The following is an 18,033-nucleotide window of genomic DNA, read 5'->3' on the forward strand; positions in this document are numbered from 1 at the left end:
CGAGATGTGTTTATCCCTCTAAACTTGGAGAATATTGCAGTGGTTTTTGTTAGGGGAAAAATGCGCTCCAGCCACTATGCTCATCTAAGCTGCTTGCTGTTTTTATTTGTGCCAGTCTGTAAGTGCATGCTTCACTTTAATAACTGGTGCTCACAAGTCGGCTTTGTAGAGAAGCTGGAAGAAATCGTTTTGTCCTCAGTCCCCTTGCATGCTGGGCGATGATGCGGATTGCGGCTTTTGTGCCCCTGTGCTGTGGGCGAGGTCGAGTTGGAGCTGCCCCTCTCAGTCCACCCTCCCACGTTCCCTCTTCTAGAAACTTGTTTCTTTTTCTTTTTTTTTTTTTTTTTTTGAGGCAGAATCTTGCTTTGTCACCTAGGCTAGAGTGCAGTGGTGTCAGCCTAACTCTCACAGTAACCTCAGACTCCCAAGTAGAGGTGTGCAGCACCACGCCTGGCCGATTTTTTCTATTTTTTTTTAGTTGTCCAGCTTATTTTTGTTTCTATTTATTTAGTAGAGACAGGTCTCGCTCTTGCTCAGGCTGGTCTTGAACTGCTGACCTCAGGAGATCCTCCTGCCTCGGCCTCCCAGAGTGCTAGGATTACAGGCATGAGCCACTGTGCCCAGCCTAGAAACTTGTTTTCTTTTTCTTTCTTTCTTTTTTTTTTAATTTTTATTTCTGATCACCATATACAACCTGAAGAGAAACTTGTTTTCTAAAGGCGTATTTGTCACCAGACCTCAATGACTGCCAGCATTTGAAAGGTTAATCATATCTATTAATAAAGCCTGAGGCCCTTGTCTAAGGGCAACCGCCTCAACTTTCTTTCAAACATGTGTCAGCTTCTCTGGCTCTCTGAGTCGGTGGAGTCTGGGGAGTGTTGTAGGTCGGGGCTCTGGCTGGCAGTTGGGAGGGGGATTCACAGGCTGCCAAGCTGGGTTGGAATGGCAGGTTAGAGCCCTAAGGGCCAGAAGGGAGTGGAAACAGCAGGGTGTTGTGCAAAAGGGTGCCTGCGGCTGAGGGCATGCCAAGCTGGAGCTGCACACTGTGGCTGTCTCACTTAAAAAGAACACACAATTGCCAGTAAAGCCTAATGTGATTTTATCTGCATTTTATTTTATTTTATTTATTTATTTATTTTTTGAGACAGAGTCTCACTTTGTTTTCCAGGCTAGAGTGAGTTCCCTCCGTGGTATCAGCCTCACAGCAACCTCAAACTCCTGGGCGCAAACAATCCTTCTGCCTCAGCCTCCCGAGTAGCTGGTACTACAGGCATGTGCCACCATGCTCGGCTAATTTTTTTTTTCCTATATATATTACTTGGCCAATGAATTTCTTTCTATTTATAGCAGAGAGGGGGGCTCACTCTTGCTCAGGCTGGTTTCGAACTCCTGACCTTGAGCAATCCTCCCACCTCGACCTCCCAGAGAGCTAGGATTACTGGTGAGCCACCGCACCCTGCCTTTATCTGCATTTTATTTATTTATTTATTTATTTTTTCTTTTTAAGCTGTTACTTCTGATGGAATATCTGCATTTTAAAATGCGGAAGTAGAGACTAAAGAGGTAAAATAACTGTCCAGGATTATAGAAGTAGTATTAAAAGTTTTAGGCCTGCAGTTTGAATCCAGGCAGTATGGCTGCAGAGCTGGGCCCTCACTGCTTGACAATCACTGGCCTTAGGTGTGATCAGCCGCCTGGTTCAAGAGAGGGAGGGCTGTCTTTAAAGTGTCCCCATTCTGTTTTCAGAAAGTCAAATGGAACAGAAACCCACTTTCCAAAGCTTCCAGGATCCTTACCATTCAACATTTTAGCCTTTTTTTTTTTTTTTTTTTTGAGACAGAGTCTCACTTTGTTACCCAGGCTAGAGTGAGTGCCATGGTGTCAGCCTAGCTCACAGCAACCTCAAACTCCTGGGCTCAAGTGATCCTCCTGCCTCAGCCTCCCGAGTAGCTGGGACTATAGGCATGTGCCACCATGCCCGGCTAATTTTTTTCTGTATATTCTTAGTTGTCCAGCTAATTTCTTTCTATTTTTAGTAGAGACAGGGTCTTGCTCTTGCTCAGGCTAGTCCCGAACTCCTGAGCTCAGAGGATCTGTCGGCCTCCGCCTCCCAGAGTGCTAGGATTACAGGCGTGAGCCACCGCGCCCGGTCTAAGAAGGATCTAGTCTTTTTTTTTTTCTTTTTCTTTTTTTCCAAGAAACAAATGAAACCTTTATGATCTCTTGTCTTGACTTAGGTGAATCTAGCTCTTAACAAAGCAGAGAACCAACTGGGCTGTGGGTCTTCTCTTCACTGGACTTGGCCTATCATATTCGTGCCCGCTTTCAGCTGGATGGGACTAGACTGGGGCCTTGGCTTCTGGGGTTTCTACCGGGTGTCCCAAGTGGTGACATTGATCCATGTGTTTCCTCAGATATTTGCCTCTGGCTGCACCGTGCGACCGGTGCTGAAGCCAGGAGAGCTGGGTCTTGCAGTGAGCTCACGGGTTTCTTGTCCTTGTTTTCCAAATGGCGGGAAGACAGGTCAGCAGGTAGCAAAGGCCTGCGAGATACCAAGATGAGAGCGATTAACCGCTTTGGGTGGCAACAGGACAGGGTCTCACCAAGCTGCGTCCAAACCTATGGAGCAGGCGGCTGGGTGGACCAGGAAGGGACAGGTGTGCATGTGCATTCCTGTAAGGGGGGAAGGGATGTGGCCCCAGGAGCATCTGCCTGATTCCCCGTCAGCAAAACCCTACCGGAGCTTGCCAGGCTCTCTGGACAGGTGAGGCCGAGGCGGCCGAGTTGAGCCCCTCGGGCCTGTGAGTTGTGCTTGGGGATGAGACCGCCCAGCTGTGCCTCCCAGTCAAAGGGCTGTCTGCGCAGAATGGAAGGCAGCTTTCCAACCTGTGACCACAGCCATCTGAGAGCCCTTTGGAATGTTTGGTTTCCACTAGAACAGTGTCAAATCTACCAGGATGGATTAGCTGCCTAAGAGACCCTCAGCGAATGAATTCGCCTGTTGGGTAGGGTCATTCGGTGAGGTTTTTTCTGTTGCAAGATATCTGCCAAAAGCAGCGACGTTGTTTGTGGTGTGGCTGATGCCAAGCTGAGCTGATGGTTTCAGCTGCTTCCCCTGCCCCTCGATGAGGCAGTGAAGAGATGTGTCACCAGCCTGAAGCAGGGCTCATGTGCCCATGGCCATGGCTGGGCTGGGCATCCTGTTCCTCTGACCTCTGGCATTTGGTAGTTAAATGATGTGTTTTAAAGAAAAGAGGCCTGGATGCAGCCTTGTTTTTTGTCACTTGTAATTGGAATTTCTTCCATCAAAAGGCCATCCCTGTCCCTGATTTCATTGGCAGTGGTCTGATGCCGGCTTTGAAGAGATTCTGCCAGCCTGTAGGCAGGCTTGGCGTTTTATCTCGGCTGATGAAAGAAGGATGAATAATGAAAAATAATGGGTCGTTCTAAAGTGGTACCTTTCAGACTGCGCTAGGTGTAATTTGGGTCTATCTCAAGGGAAGTAGACTAGTGGAATTCATCAAAGTAGCCCTTGAGGACAAGACAGCACCCATCTGGGTTTAAAACGCTGAACCCAGGCTTCAAAGCAGACAGGGTGTGGACTGCTAACCTGCCCTGCAGCATGAGAGAAACTCGAGTCCCTTCCACAGAGGCCGGTGGCTCTGTGTTGCCTGTTGCTGAAACCTCCCTCTAGGTAGCATGGCCTCAAACAGTGCCTGTCTAGGGCCTTGACAGCTGAATTCTTTTTTTTTTTTGAGACAGAAGGCTTCGTTGCCTGGGGTTGGGGTGCCGTGGTGTCAGCCTGGCTCACAGCAACCTCAAACTCCTGGGCTCAAGCAATCCTCCTGCCTCAGCCTCCCGAGTAGCTGGGACTACAGGCATTTGCGCCACCATGCCCGGCTGATTTTTTCTATATATTTTTAGTTGGCCAATTAATTTCTTTCTATTTTAGTAGAGACGGGGTCTCACTCTTGCTCAGTCTGGTTTTGAAATTCTGACCTTGAGCGATCCACCTGCCTCACCCTCCCAGAGTGCTAGGATTACAGGCGTGAGCCACTGTGCCCGGCCTCGACAGCTGAATTCTGTCCTGCTTAAGCTTTATGTGGGTGCAAAGGACAGATGCTCTCGGGGGGGGGGGGGGCTGTCGTTGGGGAGGCGCATGGTGGCGCATGCAGTCAGACGGGTTCCTGTTCTTTCTCCCGAAACACAGTTCACACAGGAGGTTTCCACCCAACTAAAGTAATACCGATCCTTGTTATATTTCTTTATTGTGAGGTAAACATTAGGTGACCAGAGTTCTCATTATTCACCATTCTTTCCCTAGCCTTAGCAGCGTCTGGGGCTGGAAGGAGGCCTGGGGAGAAGCTGCCCTACCTCCTACCCCTCCTGCCTTTGTAGGGGCTGCTGCCCTCTGAACACCTTCAGGTCCAGCTCCCAAGAGAGAAGGGCTCCCAGCGCAGGGGCCGTGGGCAGGGGTCGCCAGCTCCAGGGGCTGTCAGGCACCTGCACTGATGCAGCCAGGAGAGCCCGGGGCCGCCCACGTGCCCCTACGGTCTCTGGTGCGGGTGTATGGAAAGATGGACAGCCTACAACAATTCTGTGCGGCTCTATTTAAATTCTGTTTGAAATAGTGTTTCAATAACTGCTGGGATTGTTTTTCCTTCTGACTATATTCCTCAAACCAAGAAGAGCCCAGCAGAGGAAAAAATGTCCAAATAATCTGAGATGAGAGCCCTGGGTCGACCTTGAAGGGCCACCATAAGTGTGATGTCCACCCCCTATCTGCAGGCTCCACCCAGCCAGTGCAGTGACCCAGAGGAGCACCTGAGATTTAACCCCAGACCACCCACCAGGGCTGCCTGGCCTGGCCCTCCCAACCATCACTATGATGGGTACCTTGCCCCTGGCTGGAGGCCTCCTCTTGGCTCCTCTGCCTCCCTCCACTCCTGTTCTTGACGGTTCTTTGTGCATGTTTGCTCCAGGAGTGACCATGCGGCACAGGCTGGCCTTGCTGGATGTGCATTTGTAATCAGGAACAAATCTCAAGCAAGGCGTTTTCCTTCTGAAGCAGCCTCCTTGCCCAGCCTGCCGAGGCCCTGGTCCACCCCCTGCACTTCCCTGGGCCCCATCTGGTTGGTGCTCAGGGATAAGACCAGGGTCCCAGGGCCAGCGGGACCTGCCACACGTCCCTGTCAGTCAGGGCTCAGATGCTCCCAGGAACTGCAGGACCGGGGTCCTGCTGAGCATCCTCTGGACCAGCCTCAGGCCAGACCCTTCCTCCTCCCCAGCTCTGCACAGCCCGGCCAGGCAGGCACATCCCCTCCGCTGCTGGAGAACCAGAGGTTTCGAGAGATTAAGAAATCTTCTTGGCTATAAAAAAAAAGAGAAAGAAAACAGAAATATGCCCGGGGCACAGCGGTGGGCGTTGGTAGTCTCAGCTATGGGGGAGGCCAAGGCGAGGGGATGGCTTGAGCCCAGGAGTTCAAGGCTGCAGTGAGCTGTGATGACGCCACTGCACGCCAGCCTGGGCGACAGAGCGAGACCCCGTCTCAAAAACAAAACAAACCAAAAAAGGAAATACGCCCAGGAAAACCTGCGGCCAGCCAGCCGTGGGGACACAGGGATTTGAACCCAGGCTGCGGAACAGCCACCTGCGACTCTGCGACTCTGCCCCTTCCCCGAGGGACGAGCTCCGCGGCCGCCCGCAGAGAGGTGGGAGCGGCTTCCCCGCGAACCGAGGGGCCGCGCGAGGCCAGCGGCGGCGGGAGTGGCCGTGCCCGGAGAGCCTTGGCGCGCCCGCCCCGGCGGCACGGCCCCATGGCCCGGCTGGGCGCGCTGCTCCTGGCCTCCGCCCTGGGCGCGCTGCTCAGCTTCGCGCTGCTGGCCGCCGCGGTGGCCAGCGACTACTGGTACATCCTGGAGGTGGCGGACGCCGGCAACCGCAGCCGCGGGCCCGGGCGCGCCGAGCAGCTGTCCTCGCACTCCGGGCTCTGGCGCATCTGCGAAGGTAACCGACCCTGCCCGCCTCCCTCCAGCGACCCTCTCCTCCGCCCTGCCCGCCCGCCCTCCTGCAGACCTCCTCCTGGTGCCTCGGACCCCGCGGGCTCTCTCGGGCTGAGGGGTGGTGCGGAGGAAGGGGCTCCTGCCCAGGCAAGCCAGGGGCAGGAAGTGGGAGCAGGGCAGGCACTGTATGGCCCTGTCAGGGTCAGGGTCAGGGTCAGGGTCGTGAGAACCTTCCTGAGCGGAAACCGGGACCTGGGGCTGTCCCCTGGCTTCTGGAGCCTGTCTGGCGCAGACCTGGGGCAGCAGGCCCCCTGAAGCTGGCAGGGGCTCTGCCACTTGTTTGCTGCTGGGTGACCTGAGATCTTGTTCAGGGACTCAACCCCCAAGTCCCTGGGATGGGGAGAGAAGGGAACATTCCCAGGAGCCCAGGCACTGCCTCCCTGGGAGACTGGGTCACAGCAGGGGGGAGGGGGAAGGAAAGGCTGGGCTCCTGGGTGCAGGTGGGTGTGGGTGGGTGCAGGTGAGGTGGCTGTTCTTGCCGCCGCTCTGCAGGGGCAGCCACAGAGACCCCGGTGCGCCCTTCCTGGAGAAGGGGCTGTGGCAGTGCATGTAGGGGAGGGAGGCCCCGTGTGTATAGCTGGGCAGGACTCCCTCCAAGTGACGGGAGTTGGTGCTCGCTCACCTTGCCTGGGGCTCAGACCCAGCAGCCTCCGGCGTGGCAGGGGTTTCAAACACCAGGTCCAGGGGGGAGGAGGGGTTCCCAGCAGGCTGGAGTGGCCACGTGCCCCCCGCTGCTGCCCCTCACAGCCCCTCCTGACCATGTGGGGGCAGTCTGGGAGCTTCCCAGGCACAGGGCGAGTGCTGGGGTGGAAAGGATGCAGGCGAGTGTGTGTGCATGTGTGAACAAGTGTGTATGTCCATATGAATGTGTGTGCGACTGTGTGTGCACGTGTGTGAACTAGTGTGTATATAAATATGAATGTGTGTGTGAGCGTGTGTGCGACTGTGTGCGTGTGAATATGAGCGTGGGGATGCGAGTGCTTGTGAGCGTACGTGTGACTGAACGTGTGAGTGTGTGAGCATGTACTGCGTGAGCGTGTGTGTGTGTGTGTGTGTGTGTGTGTGTGGTGGAGGCAGCTGGGGACCAGGGATGGAGCTGTTCATCCATGTGACAGACTGTGCCTCCTGACGCACACGTGTGTGTATGTGCAGATGACTGTGCATGTGTGTGACAGTCAGAGAGCACACATGCCCAATGACATGAGCCGTGAAGAGTCCGGAGTGAGAGGCTTCCCAGCGAGCCCATTTTGCACCTTTTTCCTTTCAAGCCAAGCCAGATTTCCACACGGGACCACACTGTAGCAGCCCTGCCTGAGGGCTTCCCCAGGGGTCTCCATGGAGTGTTTGAGACCCCAAACGGGCCTCTGTGGGGCTTGGCTTGGGTGTGGGGATAAAGGATATGAAAGCCCTTGGGCCTCCCATCCCTCTTGGGTCCCCGACTCCGAGTCCCGAGGAGCGGCTGGCCCTGCGGTGGCGGTCGGCCCTCAGCTCCGGTGGGTCCCCCGTGCCTGGCCCCGGGCTCGGCATCCCTGCTTTCCAGGGCGGAACAGCTGCATCCCGCTGGTGGACCCCTTCTCCAGTGAGAGCCTGGACGCCTCCAGCCCGGTGCAGCATCTCGTCGGTGAGTCCGGCCCGCCTGTCCCGTCCTCCCCAAGTCCTCCGGCAAGGCCGATCCCAGGCACCCCCGTCCCAGACCGGCAGAACCACTTCCGGCTGGCCCGGCACTTCCCAGAGGACATTTCCACATGCACCCGCCTCGGTGCTCCGCTGTGGGCACCCAGGCACCTGACTCCCAGCCTGCCCACCCTCCCTGTCCCTCGGTTTCCCTTACAGTGGCAATGGCTGGCCCCTCTGTCACTGGGGAAAGTGAGGCAGTCCTGAGCGTGGCTGTGTCTTGTGGGCCCCACTTGGGGACTCCCCTTTGTCTTTCCAAATGGGCTGCTGGTCTGCCTGGCTGGCGTCACCCCCCTGGTGGGCTGGCGGACACGTGTGTCTGCTGCCCCAGAGAGGCCTGGGGCGGGGGCGGGGAAGTGCCCAGGAAGCCTCCCCTGGCCCCAGGAAGCCTGTGCCACCGTGGAGAGCTGGCCACTGGGAGGGGCCGGCAGTTCCCCTGCACGGGGAGAGGGTGGAGCGGCACGTCTGCTGTCCCTGCGCTGACCGGCGCTGAGCTCGCCCCACTGTCCCGTGGGGCCTGGCCGGTGGGCCGGGCCTGAAACCCCTCTCCCGCAGCGCTGCACCGCACTGTCATGGTGGTCCTGCCCCTGAGCCTGGTCCTGCTGGTGTGCGGCTGGGTGTGCGGCCTGCTCAGCTCCCTGGCCCGGAGCGCCCTGCTGCTGCTTCTCACAGGCTGCTACTTCCTGCTGGGGGGTGAGTCCTGGGGCCCCGGGGGCCAGCCGGAAGGATGGGAGCTCGGTGGGTCCCAGTAGCAGGTGCTGCCTCTCCTCTGCCTCCTTGCCCGCTCCCCTCTGGGCTGGTGCGGGACCTGGGCCCACCCGGGGTTGGAGCCACAGCAGGTGGTCCCTGGGGGGCCCTGGGGCCTGAGAGGGCTTCTAGTTGTGGGGTCAGAGCCAGGGACAGGCTTGGTGCCAGGGTGTGGGGGCATCAGGAGCTGCACAGGGACCCCAGGACCTGCTCTGCTGGGTCAGATCATGCTGGGGGGCGTGGGCCAGCCCCCACCGCTCTCTTCCCATTCCCAGACCATCCTGGGAGGAGCAGGGCGGGCCGGGTGAGAGGGGCATCAGAGTCCTTGACATTGACCCCAGCCCAGGCCCAGGTGTTACTAGTGAGGGTCTACCCGCTGACCCGGGCCCAGCACTGACCGCCTGCTGGCGCTGGGCCAGTGCTCCCCGGGGGCTCCTCAGTCCCCCCTCACACGTGGGGGATTGCAGGCTTGGAGGGGTCTGAAGATTTGCCGAGGTTGGGGGTCCCCTCTCTGCCTTTTGGTGCAGTCTGCCCAGCCGCCGTCTCCCGACTGCCAAGGCTGGTGGCCCTGCTGGTCAGCGCCAGGCGGGAGCCGGGTGGTGTCTGAGGCCAGCTCCACTCTCAAGCCGTGGCCGCAGGGACCAGACCACTGGGGCTGGGGCGTCCTCCAGGCGGGCCTGCTTCCCTGGACTTTGGGAGGCCTTGCTGGGGGGCTGACTGGGAGCCTACAGCGGGGGACGCCCGTGGCCTTGGTTTTGGTAACAGGCCACTTGAAACCAGCATTGAAGTCAAGGTCTCCTCTGGACAATGAAATCAGGGGAACCAAACTGTCAGCTGTGACCCTCACCCTGGAGACTGTGAGTGTTCAAAATCCAATTAAGAGGACCCTTGGAAGCCAGCTGCAGGCGTGATTAGGTTGGTTTTGTAACTAGGAGACACCAGCTCCCCTTGCTCAGGGTCCAGCCACTGCTTCCCTCACTCGTTGGTCCCGTGGGACTGGGTCAGCTGCACACAACTCTCAGGGGCCACCCCAGGTGGTCCGGGTAGGGCCAGGGCAGGCACAGCGGGCAGCAGCACAGAGAGCTCTGAGGCAGGGATGTCACCCCAAGGGCACCTGCCTAAGGCCAGCTCACCTGGCGCTCCCCCCATTAGCATGGAAGAGGGGGAGAGAGATGGAGGGGTCCAGGATGGGTTGGGGTGCCCTTCCCTGAGACAGGACCATGTGAGGACAGGGTGGACAGACAAGGCCTGGAGTGTCGAATCCCACTGCGACTGCCCTGCTCAGGACTGCAGGTGCCACCCCAGGTAGATGTCTTCTGGGGCTCTGATGTCTGCCAGGAGCTGAGCCTGGGCTCCATCTCCAGGGAGAGTCGGGTGGGGGCTCGGGTGGGGGCCCCAGCGTGTGAGCTTGCCCTTGCCCCTGCTTGGGTAGAGGGTCGTGTCCTCGGCCAGGCCAGATAGAGGCAGCTGGGGTTTGGAGGGGGCTCAGCTGGTGGGGCGGGGTCTCGGGCTGCAGCTGGGGCCAGTGCTGCGGGCTAAGACAGACGCCTCCTGCTGCCTGGGCCCCTACTGGGGGATGACCGCCCCCCACGGCCTCTCCCAGCGCCCACTTCATTCTATTTGGCTTCACATTCTGCCCAAAATTAAGTCCATAACTTCTGCTCTGCCCTCCCTGGCCCGGGCTGCAGCTGTGTGTGTCCTCGCTCCCGCTGCCTCCCTCCCTCCTCCTGTCTGTGGTCCTCCAGGCGCAGAGGACCATGGTGAGAGTCAGGCAATAGGGGACCCCAGGGCTGTGCCCCTTCTCTGGTCACCAGTGAGGTCTAGACCTGCCCTTGAATGTCAGCCGTGTCAGTCACCTGTCCTTGGCTGGCAGTGCCCAGAGGGCACACCGTGCACCCAGGAGGTGCCTGTCGGGGGATCAGGGCCACCTGCCCCCAGCCATCATTTCCTACAGGTGGCACCGAGGGCAGGCTCTGCTGTCGGCCTGTAGCTGGGGACAAGGGGTGCGCCCAGGCTGGTCCCCCTGAACACGCAGACAGGAAAGGCCCTGGAGGCCGTGGGCTGAGGCCTTTGTTCAGCTCTTTGCTGCACCCTGAACTGCCAGACAAAGGGTCAGCTGGCACCTGTCACACTATGCAAAGCCAGGCTTCCCTCCCTGAAGTCGGCTCTGACCACATGGAGGGTCGGAGGGAGGAGGGCCCAGGCAGGGGTCCTCCCCTGCAAAGGCAGGGCTGTGGGAGCTGGAGGAAGAGCCCAAATCTCAGACCAGGGAGGGCGGGGCGCTCTGGAAGCAGGGCAGGGGAGGGCGAAGGAGTGAGGGAGAGAGGGTCAGAGGTGAGGGCAGGTGAGGAGCTCTGGGCAGAGCCCTAGTCGCCCCAACTGCCAGCAGAGGTCACTGGCTATTCGTGTGTGTGCGTGTGCATGTGCGCGTGTGAATGTGTGCACGTGTGCGTGTGTGCATGTGTGTTAGGGATGAGGGGGGGATACAGTGTGCAGGCATTCTGTAGTGGGGACCATGTGTTGGGGTGCAGGTGGTGCTGTCTGCAGGGGGTTTTGTGGGGTGAGGTCTCTGGGGTTTGGGGACTGAATTGGAGCCTCTAAAGCTCCATCCCCCAAACCTCGGAGTCAACCACCTTTGGCGTCTGTCCCCACCCGGCCCCCAGGGGTCAAGTGGAGCCTGGGAGTTGGGGGGCAGGCAAGGGGCAGTCAGGGCTGACCAGGAGAGGGGACGGTGGAGCAGGGCCGAGTCCGCAGGCCGCCTGGGCGGGGTCCTGCCGCAGCAGACGCATGGAGTAGCCGTGTGCCCTTCTCCCCCAGGTGCCCTGACCCTGGTGGGGATCAGCGTCTACATCGGCTACTCGCACCTGGCCTTCGCGGAGACGGCCCGCCAGTACGGCCCGCAGCACGTGCAGGGCGTCCGCATCAGCTTTGGCTGGTCCGTGGCCCTGGCCTGGGGCTCCTGCACCTCGGAGGCGCTCAGCGGCGCCCTCCTGCTCACGGCTGCCTGGGCTCTCAGCCGGCCGGTCGCCCCCCACTCTGTGGTCGTCTGAGCCCCAGCAGGCAGGCCATGGCGAGGAGAGGGCTCAGGTTCCTTTGGCCACTGGCAGGAGGTGGAGTCCTGGATGGGAGGGAGCCCGGGGTGGCAGGGCTGGGGGCAGAGCCAGGGCTCCAGGCTGCTTTTGGCACCCTGGGTGTTTGGGGGGGCTCCCCTGCCCCGTTTAGGGGTGTTAGGGACTAATTGGTTTAACAGTGGCTTAGGAGAAAAGCGAGTCCAGAAAGAGGAAGCAAGTGGCCCTGGGGGGCACAGGGTGTGTGGCAGTCAGGTGGGGGTGCCGCAGGCTCCCAGGTGCTCAGCGTGTGCTCTTGCCTGCCGAGGGTATGGCCTGCACCCGCACGTCCCTGGACAGTCCCCTGTGCCACCGCTGCCCCCATTCCTAGGACCTGGGGCAGTCCAGGGAGAGAAGGGGTTGTCATGCTGGGCGCTGAGGGCTCCCCTCTCTCCAGGCCCCAGTAGCCCTACTCAGTGTTTCCTGTTTTTCCCATTTTACAGAGGGGAAGACTGAGGCCCAGAGCAGCCAGGGACCCACCCAGATCACGCAGAGCTGGGTGCCCTTGCTGGCCAGGGGCCTCCCAGCCCTGCTCTGTCCACTCTCTCCAGAGGGCAGGTGCTGGTGGGGAGGAGGCGGGGACAGGCCCGGGAGCCCCCGGGGTTTGCAGGTGGTGGGAGCTGAGTGCACCTGCCGCTCTTGGAGGGTGACTGTCCCCACGTGCGTCCAGGCGCTCAGACCCCTTGTCTAGGGGCAGGCCGCCATGCCCTCTGGCCCTGGCCTCCCGCTCTGCAGCACCCTGAGTGCCTGGTGCCCCCCCACTGAAGTGGCAGGCGTGGGGGTCCCAGTGGGTGGGGTGGGCTGGGGGAGTGTGCCCTGGCAGAGGAGTGTGAGCCTGTCCTAGGCCCACAGGTAGCCTGGGTGAGGGGCTTCTTAGCCAGAGGGCCCAGGCCCGAGGGTCACTGCTGGGCAAGGGCAAGATAGTGAACAGGGACAGCCAGCCCACGCCTGACCCGCCAGGGCCAGAGAGGCTGGGGCATGCCTGTTTGTATGTCAGTGGCCAGCAGGGTGGCTGCAGGAGGGTCCCAGGGGCTGTGCAGCACCTGGAAGCCCCATTTTGGGTGCAGGGGTCCTTCCTGAGCCTGGGGATGTGTGCGGGGCAAGGTGGCAGCCCCTCCCTCTCCCTCCATGCCTCAAGGTGACAGGAAGCTCCTGGGGGCCCAGGGGAGCTGGCACTGTTTTGGCAGGACCCACCGAGGACACAGAGCTGGGAGGAGAGTGGGGCCTTCCCTTCCTCCCCAAGTTTGAACATTTACCGTTCCATGTGCGAGCACGTGCCAACTCGTCTTTAAATAAATCAGCTGGTGGTGTGTGCCGTGTAAGCCATTTATTTTCCTCTTAGAGGTTTTCAAAACAGATACTACATGCCCATGTTGCACAAATAGTGCAAGGGCGAACCGACCCTGTTACCAGCTGTTCGCACAGCCCCCCAGACGTGGCCTCTGTGCATGTGTGTGTATGTGGCCATCTGTGCAGAGACGTCCCGTGTGTGTATGTGTGTGTGTGTATGTGGCCATCCGTGCAGAGACGTCCCGTGTGTGTGTGTGTGTATGTGGCCATCCATGCCCAGACGTCCCGTGTGTGTGTGTGTATGTGGCCATCCGTGCAGAGACGTCCCGTGTGTGTGTGTGTGTGTGTGTGTGTGTGTGTGTGTGTGTGTGGCCATCCATGCAGAGATGGCCCTGTGTTTGCACACGCATGTGTGTTCACGTCTGTCTGGTGACGTGTTCTGCAGACACAGGCTGCTGCTCATTCTCAGGCCAGCGCAGGGAGGGAGGAGGCCCTGGGCCTCCGAGTTGGGCGAGGGGCTGGCTCGGTGGGCAGGTCCTGCCAGCTTGGGGGGAAGGTTCTGGGCCTCCCCTCGCCCTGCCCTCAGCGCCATGGCCCCTGCCGAGGAGGTTCCGCTGTGGGGCCGCAGGGGACCCGGGGTGTGAGTTTAACCCAGGGCCTCCCTGACTGCAGGTGGGTTTAGGATCTGGTAGGGGTACCGCCTGCCCCTTCCCTTCTGGAACAAACCTGCCCACCTCGGTGCCACCCTCACTCCCAGATCATCCACAATAAAGACATACCACTTTGTAAGCAGAAAATTTTATTTTACTTTTTAAAGGAAAACACGTGTATTGGATGAGTATAAGACAAAGTCTAAGCCCTGACCACGGCAGTTGGAAGCCTCGCCGTCCAGTGAGCCTCACCGTCCAACTCCCACGTCCCTTCCCGCTGTCCTCCCACGGCTTCCTCACGCACTGCCCTGAACTGGGGGGGGCTCCTGCTGGCCAGATGGCCCCCCGCAAACGGCCCGCCTATGCCCTGGGAGCAGAGGCCCTGCCCTGGCTGCCACTGGGCTGCAGTGAGGGAGTCCCACCTGTCCCTGCACCCTCAGGCACCCTGTGCCACCCACGGGTGGCGCTCAGGTTTGCTGGTGCACGGCACAGCTCGTTGGGCAGCCGCCCAGCCCCCTCACCAGCAGCATGGTGGCCTCCACGGCAGCGGGCTCCACCGAGCCGACAGGCGACAACAGTTCCTGGAGTCCTGGGCCAGGTCCTGACCCGAGCACAGCCGACCCCGGGCCCTGCCTCTGACCCCACCACCCAGCATGGTCACCTGCCAGGCAGCGGGCAGCCCAGCCCCGAGAGGAAGAGGACCCTGTGTCCTGACATGGCCTTTTTTTTTTTTTTGAGACAGAGTCTCGCTCTGTTGCCCAGGCTAGAGTGAGTGCCGTGGCGTCAGCCTAGCTCACAGCAACCTCAAACTCCTGGGCTCAAGCAATCCTCCTGCCTCAGCCTCCCGAGTAGCTGGGACTACAGGCATGTGCCACCATGCCCGGCTAATTTTTTGTATATATTTTTAGTTGGCCAATTAATTTCTTTCCATTTATAGTAGAGACGGGGTCTTGCTCTTGCTCAGGCTGGTTTCAAACTCCTGACCTCAAGCAATCCGCCCGCCTCGGCCTCCCAGAGTGCTAGGATTACAGGCGTGAGCCACCGCGCCCGGCCCTGACATGGCCTTTGCAGTCACACAGACTGGGCTCTGCTACGTGTAGCTGTGCAATCTTCGGCAGATCAGTTGACCTCTCTGGGCCTCAGTTTCCTCATTGGTGAAGTGGGGATGCGATGAGCAGATGAAAGACCCCAGTTCAAGGCTAGATTCTGCCAGATTCTGCAGAGACTGACAGCTACGGACATCCTCCCACACACCCAATCTCTGAGTGCTTCCTGGTGCCGGGCTCTGCACTGGGTGGGGGCTGGTAAAGCAGCCCCCGGGGCCCACCCTGGTGACTGGGCGCCAACCCTCCGCATCCTGGAGCCCTGCAGGGTGCAGCTGTGCTAGGGATTTGGGCCCTGCTGCAGAGGACCCCCCCCCGCAGGGCGCACCCCGGGCCCAGTCAGGGGGAGAAAAGGGGAGGGAGGGCGTGAGGCCCAGCCGGGCACCGCTGGCGAATCCCTGGGCGTTCTCATGGTCCCTCAGCAACACCTCCTCTGCGTCCGCCAGTCCCAGCAGGGCAGCACCCCCGCCTGCCGAGTGTCCCACCCAGGGCTTTCTGGAGGCGTCAGGCTTCTGTGATTAAGTTATTGGGCCCCACCAACCAGAGCCCCCACTGGGGCGCCCAGGCCTCTCTAACGCCCTGGGGGTTAGAGAGGAAAGACTTCCAGCAGCCACCTCGGCTGCACCCCTGTCCTTGGGCCGCTAGAGGGCAGATGCCATCTGGGGGTTGTTAAAGGGGGGCCCAGGCCAGCAGCCAGGGTGGGAGCGCAGGAATCCCTGGGGCGCCCCCACCCACCTGCCTCTGGGCAGCCAGCTCAGGAGCAGCCCCACCTGGGAGAAACAGACAGACGGAGTCGCCGTGCCCCACGATGCGGGTGGGCGGCTCAGGCAGAGCCAGCTGCGCCCAGGTGGGCGCGGCCCGCCCGCAGGTCTGGGCTAGGAGCTGCACCTGGCCACGAGGAGCAGGCAGGTGGGAGGGGCCGGCTCTAGGGAGGAGCGGAGGGAGGACGGCCTCCAGGACCTGCGCTTGGCTCCCTGAGGAGTCCGGAGTGAGGAGACCCGGTTTGGTGACCGGCTGTGGCTGTGTGGGACCCGCGGTCACGCTGAGCCTCGGTGCTGCGCTCTGCGGAAAGGGCTGCCGGTGAGTGTTTCCACTCTTGTTTACCTGGCACTGGCCACAGCCAGACGCCGACCCCGGGCCGAGGGCGTGCCCGCCTCCACGAGGGAGATGCTCACGCCCATTTCACAGGCGACGGACACGGGTGTGGCGGGTTGGGGCACTTGCTGGAGTCCTCAGCCCAGCAGCCGCCTCCCCTCGCTGGCCCAGGTACGGCTGAACTGCAACGCGCTTGCTCGTGCTTGTCCCTGTGGCCGGGGACTCGGCTATCAGGGGTGGGGTGGGAGTGGGGGAGTAGGAGCCCCGAACGGGGCAGTAATTCCCTTTGCTTCTCAGCCGGGGACCACACACGTCCCTCCTGTGACAGCCTGGACACTGACGGGTGCCCATGACACGGATCTGAGGGGACTACATCCCAGGGTGGGGGTGGGGGCACAGTGGCGGAGCCAGGTCCACCTGGCCCCCCGAGCTGCTGTGTGTCCTCCAGGCACATGAGCTCACAGACGGGGTGGCAGGTGCTGCCACGGTCCTGAGTGATCATCCTCTCCAGCTCAGCCAGGTGTGGGGTGCCGTGGGGCAGGTCTGGGAGGGGCGGGAGTGCACCCCAGAGATCTGCAGGTGGGGGAGGGAATGAAAGACAAGGCAGGTCCAGGGGTCCATGGCACCTCCTTGCGGAGTAGAGTGCTCCTCTGCAGTGAGCAGCCAGACCCCCAAGCCCTGTGCCGCTCCTGCCCAGCTGCAGGCCTTGGAGCCCCTCCCTGGCCCGGGGCGTCTGCACACATACCTCTCTGCTCCCGGCCCAGCTTCAGGTGCCCACTAGAGGGCAGCAGGGCACCAAGCGCCGGCCAGGCATCTGCCCTGGGTCCCTGGGGCTGGCTTGAGCCGCTGCCGCCCCCACGCGGTGAATGTGGGACCCAGCTCGCCTTACTGCCTCCCCGCCAGCTTCTCTGTGGCTCTCCTGGACCCCTCTGCAGGTCCCAGCCTGGGGCCTGGGAAGCAGGTTCCTGCCTGAGCAACCTGCGCTGGCTAGAGGGTGCCCAGGGCCCCGGGTGAGCAGTGCCTGGTCCTTACCTGAGCCGCCCTGCCCTGCTCACAGACGTGGTGGAGGTGCCACTCCTGCCCAAGGAGGAGTGGGGAGCCACAGGGCCATGGCAGTGACACATCACCAAGATAGTCCGGGAGGAGGGTGGGTGTCGGCACTGAGTCCAAGGGGGCATCTGCCTCTGCTCAGCGTGGCCAGGCTGAGACCCAGGGCACAGCCAGCTCATGAGAGCCTTACGCCATCTAGGGATCAGTGGCCTTTGAGAGGCCTCACTGCCACGTGCAGGAACCACCACGCTAATGCACAACTCTAGGTGGCCACGCTGTGGATTGCTGGCCACGCACAGCCTGCACACCTGTGCCCAACAGCCCCACCCGCTGCGATGCTGCCCTTGGGGACAAGCAGCCCAGGGCACCAGCCCCCATTATGCCCCAGCAGGAAACAGACAGCACATGCACGCCAGGAAACTGGAAGGGCATTTAATAAGGGGACAGTTGACAAAGGTGAGGCAGGTGTAGGGACACCTTGAAGACGGGCCCGAAGGGATAAGGAAGGTGTGGTTACAGGAACCGAGAGCCAGGGCTGTGTGGGGAGGTGCCCAGCGCTGGCCCAGAGACCCTCGGGACCCTTGGAGGAGGAGCAGGGAGGGGCAGAGATGCAGCCCCCACTCTCCTCCCTACCCCATCTCTGTTCCCCACTGGCCAGCCCAGCAGAAATCCAGGAATGTGGTCCCAAATGTCACAGTGCCAGCACATGTGCTCTGAGGGCCCGGAGGGTGAAGAGAAGCCACCCCATGCTCGCCAGAGCTGAGGTTGCCGTGGTAATGGTGGGCACAGGCAGAGAAGCCCCCTGCCCCCTTTTCCTGTGGCTCTGAGGCAGGGAGGAATGAGGGGGCTGGGGGAACCTCTGTCAACACTCACGCTCACTGGGAGCCATTGCATGCTGGCCCCGTGTGGGCACGGGTCACAGGGCTTTCCTTGCCATAGGCTGCAGGAGTGGCCAAGTGGGGCTGGTGCCCCGTCTGCCAGCTGCAGTCCGTGGGCTTGGGAACCCCACAGTTCTCTGCACCCCACCTCCTCCTGGGCCGTGGCCTCCACCCCCCAAGACACTCTCTTGTGGTTTGAACCCCTGTCCCCCCCACCCCGCCCCACACCTGTCTCATTTCCTTTCCCATCAGCCCCTTGCAGGTGGGACCTGCGGTTTCTCTGCTGACTTCCTCCCCCCGCCCCACGCAGGGGAGGCTTTGGGAAGCTGGAGGGGGCACGAGGGCACGAGGGTGCAAATGGGGCTCCTGGCTCCTG

General features: G+C 60.7%; 1 protein-coding gene across 3 annotated transcripts; it reads left to right on the forward strand.

The window, feature by feature from the left end:
* Positions 1 to 5,767: 5,767 nt before the first annotated feature.
* On the forward strand, positions 5,768 to 12,901 carry TMEM235 (transmembrane protein 235). 3 transcript variants are annotated; one of them, XM_012756313.2, is made up of 4 exons: positions 5,768 to 6,007; positions 7,604 to 7,684; positions 8,293 to 8,430; positions 11,302 to 12,901. In XM_012756313.2, exons 1-4 carry the CDS (start codon positions 5,818 to 5,820, stop codon positions 11,532 to 11,534), a joined length of 642 nt encoding a protein of 213 aa, XP_012611767.2. In that variant the 5' UTR covers positions 5,768 to 5,817; the 3' UTR covers positions 11,535 to 12,901. The 3 variants fall into 3 exon arrangements, with proteins under 3 accessions (XP_012611767.2, XP_075850088.1, XP_075850089.1); XM_075993973.1 differs by lacking the exon at positions 7,604 to 7,684; XM_075993974.1 differs by lacking the exons at positions 7,604 to 7,684; positions 8,293 to 8,430.
* The last annotated feature ends 5,132 nt before the right edge of the window (positions 12,902 to 18,033 follow it).

This window comes from Microcebus murinus, chromosome 18, assembly GCF_040939455.1.
Source record: "Microcebus murinus isolate Inina chromosome 18, M.murinus_Inina_mat1.0, whole genome shotgun sequence".
Lineage (NCBI taxonomy): Eukaryota > Metazoa > Chordata > Mammalia > Primates > Cheirogaleidae > Microcebus > Microcebus murinus.